The sequence below is a fragment of the Cricetulus griseus genome, chromosome 3 (genome assembly GCF_003668045.3).
Source record: "Cricetulus griseus strain 17A/GY chromosome 3, alternate assembly CriGri-PICRH-1.0, whole genome shotgun sequence".
Lineage (NCBI taxonomy): Eukaryota > Metazoa > Chordata > Mammalia > Rodentia > Cricetidae > Cricetulus > Cricetulus griseus.
Window position 1 is genome coordinate 36,087,472 of NC_048596.1, and position 14,313 is coordinate 36,101,784.

Genomic DNA, 14,313 nt, shown 5'->3' on the forward strand with positions numbered 1-14,313 from the left:
GTTCCAGGGGTTCTAATGCCCTCTTCTGGTCTCCTCTGGACCAGGTATGTACACAGGTAAAACACACATACACATAAAAAACTTTAAAAAAATAAAAGATAGAAGAGGGGACTTACATGTGAAACAAGCCTGTTCCCTAACTTGAATTAATAATAATAATAATAATAATAATAATAATAATAATAATAATGAAGAAGAAGAAGAAGAAGAAGAAGAAGAAGAAGAAGAAGAAGAAGAAGAAGAAGAAAAATAAAAGATAGATACAGACATCAAATCCCTGAGATTTCTCAATATAAGGAGCTATGGGGAAAAAAATGTCCTCAGAGATGAGATGGTTTTCCCTGGAGCTTTGCTGTCAATCTGCCACCACTGTGTCTGGATTCCAATTCTATTCTGGTCTTTTGACTTATTTTATTTTTTGTTGCTGTGATAAAAAACCATGACTAAAAGCACCTTGTGGAGGAAAGGGTTTATTTGGCTTCCATGTCCTGCTCATGTCCATCACTGAGGGAAGTCAGGGCAGGAACTCAAGTGGGAATCCAGAGGAGAAACAGAAGCAGAGAACATGGAAGAGCAGTGCTAACTGACCTGCTCACCACGGCTGGCTCAGTTGGCCTTCTTAAACTACCCAGAACCATCTGTCCAGGGGTTACTCAACCCCCAGAGGGCTGATCACGCCCAGTCCATATCAATTATTAATCAAGAACGTGCCCCACACACTTGCCTACAGGCCAGCCTGATGGAGGCAATTTCTCAATTGAGATTCCTTCTTCCCACATGACTCTAGCCTCGTGTCAGGTTGACAAAAAACAAAAAACAAAAAGCACACCAGTATACTTGCTCAACTTCAATTCAGGAGAGGCAGAAAGGAATGTAGGGATAGGAAGAATAAAAGGGTACTGGGAGATAAGTATTTTGAAAAGTCCCTGGTTATTGTGGGCTCCTCCACTGATGCAATAAACCAAATCAAACTGATTTAATAAGACCAGATTTAATAAACAGAGCAAAGCAACTCCCAGGTGAGTTTCTGGAAGGCAGGACAGAGAGTATGTGGTAGGTCTTAAATACCTGGTAGGCATGGTCTTGAGCAGCTCCTGCGGTGGGGTCTGGCTGGAATGGGAGGAGTGGGGCCAGGTTCCCAGCCCCACTGGACAGGGTTTGGAATCGGGAAGTAAGACCAGAGCAGAGATTCCTAACACTGGGTGGTGAAAGAGTTCAATCAGGTGGTAGAGTGTGGAGGGACCGATATACACACACAAGCTTTAGAGAAATGGTACAAGGAAGGGCTGGGGATCAGAGGGGGAAAAAACATTGATCTTACTTTGTTCATTAAGTAAATAGTAGCTGATGTTCACAAGCCTGGCCTCTGATGAGTGTGTTGTCCGTATCATCTCAGTCAGTCCTCAGGCATCTTACTTAACAGATGTGTGAGAAACTTAGTCTTGGAAGATTAATCACTGGCCCTGCGTTGCTGTATTAGTTACTTTTCATGTGATGAAATATCTGATAGACTGGACTCCAGGGAGAAGAGGTTTACTGTCCATTATGAAAACAAACAGATCTGGGCTCTGTGTCCACACCAACAGGAGCTTATTCGAGGCTTGTCCCATCCCGGATGATCTGGAAATAGAACCAGGGATGGGTTCTCACTCTTGAAAGCACACCCCTAATAGTGTCTGTCCATTAGCTAGCCCCCACCCGAAAAGAGTCCACAGGGAACCAAGTGCCAACAAGTGAGCTGGAGCCACTCTTCTCAAAGTATCACAATCACACTTGGAAAGAGGCAGGACTTGGGCTTAAACCTCTGTCCTGACTCTAGAGTGAGTGTGTTCATGAACACACTCTAATTAAGGGAATGTCACTTTTGCTCTCAAGACAATTCACAATTAGCCTGATCTCAAGGCTGACCTAAAATGATGTTGTCACCCCTTATAACAGGCAGTCATCAGACAGACTGGCAGGCACCTGTCCACACACTCACACACTCCCTGATGCCATTCAGGAAGTCTTGGTGAGGAATATTAATAGTGCATAATATAAATAGTCATCCTGTGTGGTGAGGGTGTTGACACACAGGGAGAGCCTCTGTAGCCAGTTAATTAGCTCCATCTTAGTCTAATGGTGAAGTTAACTCTTGCTCTGAGTTCAAGGCCATCCCTGCACAGCCCTGCAGATGACCGACCACAGGTTGCTGAGGTTTACGCAGAGAAAACACATAAATAAGGGGTAGGTGACTATCCCCATCCAACCATATCAGATTTTGTTAGCACAGTACCTATCAAAAACAAAACAAAACAAACAACCAAACAGTTAGCCTCATTACTGGATACGTGCAGGTATCTAACTACCAGTTATGGTTGAAGGTCACAGAGCTGTGATGTGATGATGCTCATTAGGGCTTTTCCCTGACATTTCAGCCGCACGGTTGTGAGAGCCTGCTTGGGAAGTCTCCAAGGGCGCATGCCTTCCCTGACTCTTGCCTTTCTCCACGTAGGGATAGTCTGAGTCTTATAATTAATTAGACTCAGGTTAAAATTTGCATTGCAGTAGTTGCCTCCGTAAAGAAGCATCACAATCCAGAGTGTTGCAAGGCTCTGGAGAAAGGGGGTGGGGTGGAAGGGTTATATATTTGCTAATAGCTCTGCAACCTTAGCTGGGTCCCATGGTTCCACAGCTACTTCCTCCCCCCATGCTTTTATTTTTCTCACCAGGTGGGACTGCTCTGCACTGGAAATTCAAGATGGCTCCTCCAATATGTCAGACGTCTAGCAAAACTGGATGGAATAGCTAGGGCCCAGGCCCCCAGAATCTTTTTTTCTCTAATGTTTGACTAGCAAGGTCAGTTGTATAGGTATTTTAATGTGCGTTCATACAGGGCTCCTTGGAAGGACATTACTTGGTTTAAGGTGCAGTTGTCATTTGGTCTTAGTTGTTGTTTTTGTCAACTTGACAGACGCTAGAGTTATCTGGGAGAGACCTTCAGTTGGGACCTCTCAGGGCAGTGTCACCCCTGGGCAGGTGGTCCTATACTGTAAAAGAAAGGAGGTTGAGCAAGCCAGGGAGCAGTGCTCTTCCCCGTTTTCCGCTTCAGTTCCAGGTTTCTGCCTTTAGGTCCTGGCCTGGCTTCCCTCAGTAAGGGAATGTGAACTGAGGGTTGTAAGATAGAATAAACCTTTTCCTCCCCAAGTTGCTTTTGGTCAATCATAGCAATAGGAATCCTAACTAAGACACCAATACCTTCATATTCTTAGTGATTGTCTAACAAGGCACCCTACATTTCTATTTGCCTCTGAGTCTTCAAATTACTTAACCAGTCTTCATAGACAAATCTCTTTCATGAAGGTAGTTGCTGGCAGACATCGTAAAAATGCTTGCCTGGAGATAGCTCAGTAGCAACTGTTTTCAATGGGCGAAGGCAATTCACAAGACCACTCTGAGGATCCGGCAAGTGTTTGCAGCCATCATGCACTTTGGGTTCTTACCTTTAGAATCCTATGAACAGCCGATCCTGAGAGAGCCGCTTCAGCAGGTGTGTCCCCTCCCCACACTACCTCATAAACAGATGGATTTATGGTAAACAGCAAGAAATGGCCTAGAAATTAGGAATAACTGCATCTCAGGAAAGTGGAGTTAGAAACTCAGATCTCAAGACCATGTCTTGCCTGTCAGAGGTCACACTGGTTTCCTTGGCTGGCTGGCCAGCCATGGCTTTGGGTGGGAGAATCGGTTATCAGAAAATCAAGTGTCTCTTCTAAGACCATGGGTAGGGCAGCTCTCTGCACACAGCTGTGAGTAAATTGGGCCAGCTTGGCATGATGGAAAAGTGTCTATTTACCAACCATTTAAGTGCCAGTAAAGAGCTCGAACCTGTAGGGATATAACTATAACCCTAGGAGAGAAGACCGGCCTCTTTTTTTGTCACACCAGGGTGTGTCTGTTAATTATAATTGGAGTGGGAATTGGAGATTACAGAGAATGGGACATTGACTCTTGATGTTCCTTGAGCCTGGGGACTTGGTCCCAGTTATCGCTGGCTGGCTTGCATGTATCCCCACGGTGTACACCTGTGTCCTACAGAGATCCCGAATGCGTTCCTCCACTGAAAGATCAATTAACTCTGGGACAGCGGAGTGAAGAAGGGCCAGAAATGGATTAGTTCCACTTGCTTGATTTTGTTCCATTCCAGGAAGGAAGACGGCAGGTCCTCAGGAGGAAGGGTTCCTCCATGGATAGCCCAGCTCTTGACCCCTGTCCTCGGTGTCCGGTCTTCTTTGCTCTGCCCCCAAGTTCTTGGCCGTCCCTTCTTCCATGCCCTCAGCCTGTATTGGGAAGCACCATCTCTGTCCCTCTGTGCACAGTGTCCCCCTTATTTTCTTCTTGGTCTCTTCACCATCTTCAGGTACCATTGGCTGGTGCTATGCCTTCCCTTCCTTCACACAGCTTTCCCGGCTCTCTGAGGCATGGAGGAAGTGAGGCTCAATCTTGTACATGGAGGCGTTGGTAGACTATGGTACCTTCGGGAGGCCTCCCATCCATGAGACCAAAGGAACAAGCAACTTTCACAAAGTGCACTTATTTCCCAGTGGCCAGGCACAAGGATCATGGCCAACCCCTTATAAAACAGTAGCTTTGGCCTTAAGACAGGAATCATACTGACTAGGACCTCTTGCTTGATGACCCTATATAGTTGAATGTTTTCCTATCTTACCCCGTCCTACTGGACCAGTTTCTCTCTCACCCACCAGGTCCCCGAAGATGTTTGTGAAATGACAGTCTAAGGCTTAATATTAAAGTATATTTGCTTGGCCAATGGCTCAGACCTATTACTGACTAGCTCTCTCTTATAAATTAACCCATTTCTACTCATCTATGTATTGCCATGAGGCTGTGGCTTACTGGTAATGCTCTGATATGTTACTCCTTTGTCAACTACAAGGCATCTCCCTAACCCTGCCTTCTTTCTTTCAGCATCTTTGTTTGGATTTCCCACCTAGCTATGTTTTTCCTGGCCACTGGCTGAAACAGCTTATTCATCAACCAATAAAAGCAACGTATATTCACAGCATACAGAAGGACATCCCACACCAACCCTAGTATACATCTGGGTATGTATGAAGTTGCTTGTCAATCATCTTCCCTTACTTTAAAAAAAGACAGTTCTGCCTTTAATAAAGAGGAGAGGACAATCCTGCACACAGATCCAATTAGACTACAAAGTAATAGAATGGTGAGGCATTTTGGGAAGGATGTTTCTAGAAGCAAGTGTCACATCTGTGGTTGGGGTTCAGGGAACATAGATGTCATGGAGGGTGGAGCCCCCCAACCCTCCACCATAGATAGCTACGTGCAGGGGCACAGGGCTCCACTGGGGCATGGTGGGCTCCTGTCCCCTTTTCTGTGGGAAGGGCTTGGACCTGTGGCTGTCACCTGGATCCTGGGTGCAAACAAGCATGCCTGAGGTGGAGGGTCTCCTCTGGTGTCCCCACTATCACCTCCCTCACACTTCTTTCACCTTTTCGTTCCAAGCACACATCTAGGTCTGGATCCCCATCTGGAGGGGCCACAGGAAGAAATTTTAGGACTACGCCCACTTGCCAAAGTTTTTTTTTTTTTTTTTTTTACTTTGATTCCTACATTGATTTCTCTCAGTAACGAAATTTCACAACTGAATGCTTTCTTGATGAAGTGGGTGTCTCCCTTTCTAATCTCCAGGCACTCTCTAAGCCACAGACTGCAGTGCTTTTCTGCCCTGCCCCCAAAGCACCCCAAAGCCCTCTAGGCCTCCTGAAAGTGCTTGATTCCATAAACTTTTAAACCTGCAATTGCTAGGGAGCCCTGGGTTCTCGGTGGATTACAGCCACTGCCTTTCTTGTCAGTTTCTGAATTCCATGCAATCCTCTGTAGAAACCTTTTTGCTTAGTGTGCTCTAGAGGCATTCACGGGCCCCAACTGCAAAGCAGGAGTCCAGGAGTGCCCCCGGGGGAGGCTGCAGACAGAGCCCAGCTTCTGACCAGCAATGTTATTTTAATTATTGCAAATCCGTCATGGCTGCCAAGTCCTCACTTTTGTTCCTGTTATTAACTGGGAACCTTGCCTGAGAGAGGCTTTTTTTTTTTTTTTTTTTTTCAAGTGGAAGTCTGTGGACTTTAATTCCCTCAGGGGGCACTTCCAGCCAAGGTGGACACAGGTGGGACAATGCAGTAGTGCATTTACTTACTTACGGGAGAGCATGGAAGCATGATGTGAACGAGGAGGCTTGCGCACCGAGTGAGTCTGGTTGGGTTCCAGGTCAGTTATGTATGCACCCTCTGAGGTCTGTGAATAACCCTTCTTCCTCCTGCCCGGAGGACCTTGCTAGCCTTTGCCAGGCTGTGAAAACTGGCAAGGCAAGTGAGACAGACTAAGCATTTGTTTTCTGGTAAGTCAGGCCCCTGTCCGGCCTGCACCTTTGGCCTCGTTTGGATAAAGGTTTCCAGCACAGGATGCAGCGTGAGGGGGTGGCATCTAAACTTTCTCTAGGTGTTGGTTTAAGGTAGAGTTACCTTACATTTTGGGTAGCACTTTTGAGTTTCCAAAACTGGCTCTCATATATTCAGTATCTCACTGGATTGCCTCAGGTTGGAAGGAGGGTTCCCCTTTCACAGTGAAAAATTTCCAAAGCTCAGAGTCCTAAGCAAGTTGGCTAGTTTTGCAGGAGTGGAAAAATAGAGAACCAGGACCTCTACTCGGTGGAAGACTTTCTGTGCCCATGCAGACTTTGTAATGTCTCCCTGCTAACCTCTAGAAGCTTGCTGGGTAATGGGACTGTTATCCATCTCTTTGTAGAAAAAAGCCAGTGAATGAGGGGCAGGGGTGAGGTAGCTAGGTTTTCCTCTGTGTCTTCCAAGGTTGTAACATTTGAAAGTCACCGCCTTCCACCTCTGCTGCCAGTGTTCCCAAGCGGAATATAGTAGAGGTGACAAACATTCAGCTGTTAGGTTAGTGCCACAAACATTCTCCTCCAGGGCTGGAGAGATTGCTCTGTAGTTAGGAGCACTTTTTGTTCTTGCACAGGACCAGAGTTCAGTTCCCAGTACCCACGTGGTGGCTAGTTATTAGTCCCAGTCAGGTATATACAAGTATCCAGTGACAGCCTTAGGTACAGTGACAGCTGCCCCTGAAGGAGAGAATGGAGCAAATCTGAGCCATCCCTGTCCATTTTCCTCCAGGACTTGCTTGAAACACAAGTGCTTTCGTGGCATGTTGGGATTCTCATTTTCAGAAAGCAGCTTATCTGTGCTGTGCCTGGGAATGTTCAAATGCCTCCCTCTTAAACATCTGTTTAGACACATATTCAGATCAAGGGCCAAGCAAGGTATGTGATGCTACTGTTTAAACAGGAGCAGCAAGCTTTAGCTAGTTTTTAATGTCTTCCTTCAGAATATGAGTTAATTGCTTCCCATATGTGCAAACATTTTGAGGCTGAGAACTGAGAACTCTATCCTGATGAGACAAATGAGATGTTGCATTACAGAAGCCACACTAACCATGGTCTCTGAAGCCTTACAGCATTGAGTTGTCAAAGCAACAAACAGAAGCTGCGCAGGGAAGCATTTTGCTTGTCATTCTTATTCCATCTTTAGTATCAGTCAAGGTCACGAGTTGTATGAAAAATATATAATTTAATTTTCAAATAATAACTTTCTCTTGTTCCTAAAATACATCATCAAAAGAATCTGAAGCTAATATATTTTGTAGCAGACAGAGAACACAAGGTTCTGCTATGAAGGCAGAGTTGTTACCCTTGTATAAAAGTCCACATTGTCCCAGAGTAGAGAAGAAGGAGAAAGTGAGAGCAAGCATACACGAAATCAGCAAAATGTTACAGGAGAATCGATCCCACTTTGGAGAATTTGACGACATCAGTGATATGTGGCTAGGCAACCTATACTGTCTGTCTCCCACAATTGTCCCCTGGGTAAAGGTGGGCTCACTCAGCTTAACAGAAGTGACCCTCAGTCCAGCAACGAAGGAGGGGCAAACGACAAGTTGTAGGCCGACGTATTCCAGATTCCCAGCCATCATGAGGGAGAGGCTTCCAAGGCGTCCTCTCACAGACATACTGGAAAATGTTTCACTTTTCTGGAGTTTATCTTTCCTCCCCACCAAGGGACCAGTGAAATTCACTTGGAATAGGCCACAGGACAGTTTTCCACTCTTCTGTCCACAATTTGAGTTTACCTTAGAAATTCAAATGCAGGTCAGAAGAAGTCACTTCATAGGTGGACAGTGACCAGCCACTCAGCAGAAACATCTTAGGTTTTGCTTGTATAGCATTGTGAAACATACTTTAATAAATACAGTTATGCCTCATTTACCTACCCCACCCCAATCCCTGGCATGGCCAAGATATTCCAGAATACACTTGGGTATCATTCCATGGTCATGGACTCTGAAGGTTCCAGAGCACTGGCTGAGCAGGGACTGTGTAGTCAGTCTTTGGTGGCTGCTGTCATGGACCAGCGAGTCCTTCCGGGTAGTAGGGCCTCAGTCACTCTGGGCAAAGGTGGCTTTTTTCAGCTGCCTTGTGACAACTGGGTTTCACATTTCCTGAAACTGGATCTGTGGAAGGAGTCCCTGAAATTAAGGAGAGAGAGAGATCACAGAAGGATTAATTAGCCTTTAAAAATGGGGGGGAGTGTTATGAACCAGAAAGATGTTGGTCCTGGGGAATTTAGTAAATAAAAAGAGGGATCCATTCACAATGTACACACACAGACACACAGACACACAGACACACACACACAGACACACACACACAGACACACACACACACACACACACACACAGACACACACACACACACACACACACACACGCATGAATGCATGCACGCACACACACACATAACAGCTACACTGTGTAGCCTTGGAAATACACTAGGCCAATAACAAGGTGCTGGGAGAGGTCAGGGTTAGGTTGGCTGGCTGGAGGCCTGACTCCAGGCCCCTAATCAACTGTGGGGTCTCTGCTTCCTGCCAGGAGCAGGTGAACAAACTGGATTTGTGGCACTCCAGTGACTCTAATGCCCAGGAAGAGGCCACTCTGGCCCCTTCTTACCTCTTTTGACTGTCAATTCTGAATATGGGTTTGTAGAGCTCTGGGATTTTCCGCTCAATCATGGGCCTGAGACTGTCCTTCAGCTTGTTGTAGTTCTTCCTGAGTTCCTGCTGATACTCCCGCTGCTCTGCTGTGATGAGCCTCCTGTTCTTCTCCACGGCCTCGCCACATCTGGGGTGGAGAAAGGAGGTTGTGGGTCCTCAGTGTTTGTATTTTAGTGACTTGGAGGGCAACAGCAGCATGCCAGCTTCTTGAGTGCCTCTGCTATTGTCTGCATCTAAAATGTTTCCTTAAGGCCTGCTGCTCAAACACTGGTTGTCAGCTGACAGGCTCTGCAGATGTGATTGGATTATGGGGTGTTGGAGCTTATTCGTGGACTAGTCCATCTACAGGGTCGTGCTCTGATGGGCAATTGGGAGAAATAGGAGGTAGCATCTCAATGAAGGGAGTGGGTAGGTCCTTGAAGGAATGACCTTGGGAGGACGTCTTGTCTATAGCCAGCCTCATCATCCCCTTTTCTTTGTTCCTGGCTACTGTGAGATGAACGGCCTCCTCCAAAGCACGCCCCACCCCCAAGAAGTTCTGCCTTTGTGTAGGTCAAAGTAATAGACCCAGTTGATCACAGACTGAAACCCCAGAAACTATGAGCTACATAAATCTTTATTTTTGGCAAGTATTTTTTGTCACCATGATGTAAAGTTTACAAGCACAACCTCTAGTATGTTTGTGTGTGTGATTATGATGTTTGGTATGGTGTATGTAAACGTGTGTGATGTGCACATGCCTATGTTAGCACTCAGAGTCAAAGGAGGACATTGGGTAGCCTCCTCCATCACTATCTTCCTTATCCCTTTGAGGCAAGTTCTATTCCTGAACTTGGTACTTATGATTTTTACCTTGGCAGCACAGTAAACTGTAGAGATATCAATCCTCAAGTCTCCCCTTATCCTTTCATTGCTGCGGTTACAGGAAGGTGTGGGACCATGCCCTGCTTGTTACATGGGTGCTGGGATCTGAACTCAGGTCCTTGTGTTTATGCAGCAGGTGCCCTTACCCACTGAGCCATCATGGTAGCCCCAGTAAGTGTTTTCAGACCTTGTGGTCAGCTTACCAGTTCCCCACAGAGCAAGCTTCCTTCCTTCCTTCCTTCCTTCCTTCCTTCCTTCCTTCCTTCCTTCCTTCCTTTATTATTTTTTTTTCAAGACAGGGTTTCTCTGTGGCTTTGGAGGCTGTCCTGGAACTAGCTCTTGCTGACCAGGCTAGTCTCAAACTCACAGAGATTCACCTGCCTCTGCCTCCTGAGTGCTGGGATTAAAGGCGTGCGCCACCACTGTCACAGAAACGTTCAAAAAGCAAACTGTAGCTGGGTGTGGGAGGCAGAGGCAGGTGGATCTCCATGAGCTAGAGGGCAGCCAGCTCTACACAGTGAGATGCTGTCTAAAAAAAGAAAAGGAGGGGGGTGAGGGGGAGAGGGAGAAGGGATTGACATGTGAAATTATAATTTTGTAAAATTAAAAAAAAGGTTATATACTCTAGCCAGAGAGATGGTTCAGCAGTTAGGAGATTATATGTTAATAATTACATGTGCTAATAATTGTATGTGCAAATAAAATTCCCCTTGAGAGTTATATAGAAATAAAAAAACCTGCCTCAATAAAAAAAGTAAAAGGAATTAGAGATAACAGAGCAAAGTAAGATAAAACAAAATAACAAAGAGTAAGAATAACAAAAAACCCCAGTATCAAAACAACTTATCAAATAGCAACAAAGAGTAGGAAAATGAAAAGTCTTAGAAAAGAATTAAATAGAACTTCAAGAAATGAAGTCACAGGGATTTAAAAACAAAACAAAACAAAACAAAACAAAAAAACCCTCAGTTGACAGGTTAAGCTAGACTAGATAACTAATGACAATGGCTGATCATTGCCCAGAGCGGAAAACTGGGATGATTCCCCTACTGAACAGATTTAGCGTCCTCCACTGTGGCAGAACTGCAGAACATTTACACAAAGAAAAATCCTCAACCTGTTGTTAAGACTTTTGGGACCAGATGAATACAGAATAACTGTTCTAATTCGTTTCAGCCCCAGCAATCTTCCCTCGAAGAGTCTAGTCCTCTAGACAGAGAGTACGGACAGAGAGCATGTCCAGGGGTTGGGACAGGGTGAACTAAAAGAGCAGAGAATCTCACTGCACCAAAATTTAGTTCTCTTGTTAGTTATTACAGGTGAGATGAGGAAGGGCAAAGAGCTGTGTGTGTGTGTGTGTGTGTGTGTGTGTGTGTGTGTGTGTGTGTGTGTGTGTGTGTGTATGAGTGTGTATGAGTGTGTGTGCACGTGAGTGCAAAGGCCCAAAGAGGCCAGAGATGTTGGCTATCCCTGGAGCTGGAGTTGCAGGCAGTTGTGAGCCACTTAATGTGGGTGCTGGGATCCAAATTCAGGTTTCTTGGAAAAAGAACAGTACACACATTTAACTACTGAACCAGCTTTCTAGCCCCACCCCCCAATCACTTAGTATTTATACTTTTTTAAATTTTATTTTTATTTTATGTGTGTGAATGTTTTGCCTTCATGGGTCCATGCAGATCAGAAGAAGTTATCAGAGCTCCTGGGACTGTATTTAAGGATGGTGGTAAGCCACACATGGGTGCTGGGAACTGAACATAAGAACTCTACAAAAGCAACAAGTTCTTTTAAGCTATATCTCCACCCCCAATATTTATAATCTTTAATTTGTGTTTGTATGTGTGATATATGTGAACATATATATGCAGGTGCATGCCAGAGGAAGACATCAGGAATTTTCTGAGACAGGGTCTCTTACTGAACCTGGAACTAGGCTGGTGGCTAGCAAACCACAGCCATCCTCCTGTCTCTGTTCCACACCTATGTTGGAGTCACAGGTGCATGCACAGCAACGTCTGGCTTTTTATGGGTACCAGGGATTTGAACTTAAGTCCTGAAGCTTGCACAACACTCACTCTTACCCACTGAGCTATCTCCCTGGCCCCAAGTCTTAGCAGGAAGGAGAACAGTCAGATAAGTGAGAGAAAATATGGAAAATACTCCTGTGATCATGATGTTCTAGTGAGTTGGGGAGAAGAGGAGACAAGTGTGGCATTTGACCTCTTAGGAAAAAACAGAGAGAAGACTTTGTTCTCACTTGGCAGCCATCTGCAGAGTGCCTGGAGGCCGGGAGTGCTGACTGCTGCATGCCAGGCTGCCAGGCTTTCTGGCTGGGTCTGATCAGCTACAGCTGAGTCAGAAGCCACTGCCCTGGGGCAGGAGAAGCAACTACAGACTCAGGCAGGGCCATGTCTACAGAACTGTCTTCACAGGAAGGGTGGCTTGGGGTCACCTTGGAGCTCTGGGTTATCCACCAGCCTCCTGAGAAGCTGAGGAGATAGAGCTCACTGAAACACAGGCCCAAGAGGGGGCCACACCTGACTTCCTGTGGAGTCACATCTGCCCACTGCCAACTTTGGAGGCCTTCAACTGTAATGAATTTTAAATGAAAAGATACAGTGAAAAAGTCCTTCTAAATAATTATCCAAATATTTTTCTAGCCTTTTGCTACAAAAATATCTAGTATTTAGCAGGGCATGATGGCACACATCTTTAACCCCAGCACTCCAGAGCCAGAGGCAGGATGATCTCTCTAATTTTGAGGATAGCTGCTCAACAAAGGGAGTTCCAGGCCAGTCAAGAGTATATAGTAAGACAGTGTTGGAAGGAAGGGAGAGAGAGAGGGAGGGAAAAAGCAGAGAGAGGGGGAGAGAGGAAAGGAGGGAGGGAGGGAGGGCAAAACAAAAGCAAATAAACAAACTATTATGCAGTAAAGAAAATGTACCTTGTATATAATGATAGAACTGTTTTCAAAAAGGAAACCCAACATTAATAGATGTGATCTGTCATATACACATCGTGTATCATATACGTATATGTATATCATATACGGCTATTTCCAAACATCTGAGCTTCATTGCAGGAAGAAGTGTCTCTAGATACAGCAAAGTTGGGCATTTCTCCAGAAGGCTTATGATAAAGGCAGTATCTCTAATTTCACCCAACAGCAGCATTCCAGTGGGTTTTCACTAAGTTTGGCAGACTAACCCTTAGCTTCCTTTCTCCCCACCTGCCTTGCAAGACGATTCCTGCACTCAGACACTGCACCGAGGGTCTGGATGTAAAGGCGACTGATACATACACTTCTCTCTTGTAAGTGAAGTGGCATCGTACTCAGCATTCTTTTAGGGCCACTGGAGTCCTAGGTACCGGTCTGTATTGCAGGGATCACTTGGCTCTGCCCAAAGAGCCATTTTCTGTCTAGGGTGAACCAGCTGCTCTTGAAACCAGCTGCACAGAAATCAGTAGCTCACATGAGGCTGGCCTCGCATTTAGGTTTCTTTTCTTTTCTTTTCTTTTCTTTTCTTTTCTTTTTTTTTTTTGGTTTTTTGAGACAGGTTTCTCTGTGTGGCTTTGGAGCCTGTCCTGGAACTCACTTTGTAGACTAGGCTGGCTTTGAACTCACAGAGATCTGCCTGCCTCCACCTCCGGAGTGATGGGATTAAAGGTGTGCGCCACCAACACCCGGCTTAGTTTTAGGTTTCTAAAGTAAGTCACTGTACAATTTGCAGAACCACATTATTAATGTGGTTAATAATACTATTATATGCAAATAATAATACTGTTAATGCAAACAGCTTTGATGTAATCTCAGCAGTCACTACCAGCACAGACAGAATAGGAATGGCTGACATCCAGAAGACCTTCTGCCACTCATCTCTGCTGCCAACTGGCTGTGTGTGTGGCATTTTGTCTCCCATCTGCTAACCTCCCAAGCCTCATGTGTAAAGTGAAGAAGATGATACCTGTCTTACCTGTCTTAGGGGACAGGGCAACAGCAACCATGAAGCACCCGGCACATGAAGTGTTAGTTCCTTAGTGGCAGTGCAAGCACTGTTGCTCTACTGCCCTGGTCTCAAGCGTGTGTGTGAGTGTGTGTGTGTGTGTGTGTGTGTGTGTGTGTGTGAGTGTGTGTGTGCGTGTGAAACATTTGGCAGGGTTCTTAACCAGAGTCTGTGATCCAGTAGTTCTGAGTGGTACCTGGGATACTTTTTAATTTGTTTTTGCAGTGGTGGGAATGGCATCCGCCGCCTCATGCACACTGGGCAAACACTCCGTTGCTGAGTAGGGCCCCCACGCTGTCTTGCCC

At 45.6% G+C, this 14,313-nt stretch overlaps 1 protein-coding gene across 2 annotated transcripts in view; it reads right to left on the bottom strand.

Moving 5' to 3' along the window:
* Positions 1–7,641: 7,641 nt before the first annotated feature.
* The window catches only part of Dock8 (dedicator of cytokinesis 8), a 197,814-nt gene continuing 191,142 nt past the window's right edge, over positions 7,642–14,313 (bottom strand). For both annotated transcript variants that reach the window (XM_027406492.2, XM_027406491.2), the window contains 2 exons: positions 9,100–9,270; positions 7,642–8,616 (listed from right to left, as the gene is read on the bottom strand). In XM_027406492.2, the coding sequence (XP_027262293.1) occupies positions 8,556–8,616; positions 9,100–9,270 (232 nt within the window). In that variant the 3' untranslated portion in view covers positions 7,642–8,555. The remainder of the gene's footprint in view (positions 8,617–9,099; positions 9,271–14,313) is intronic.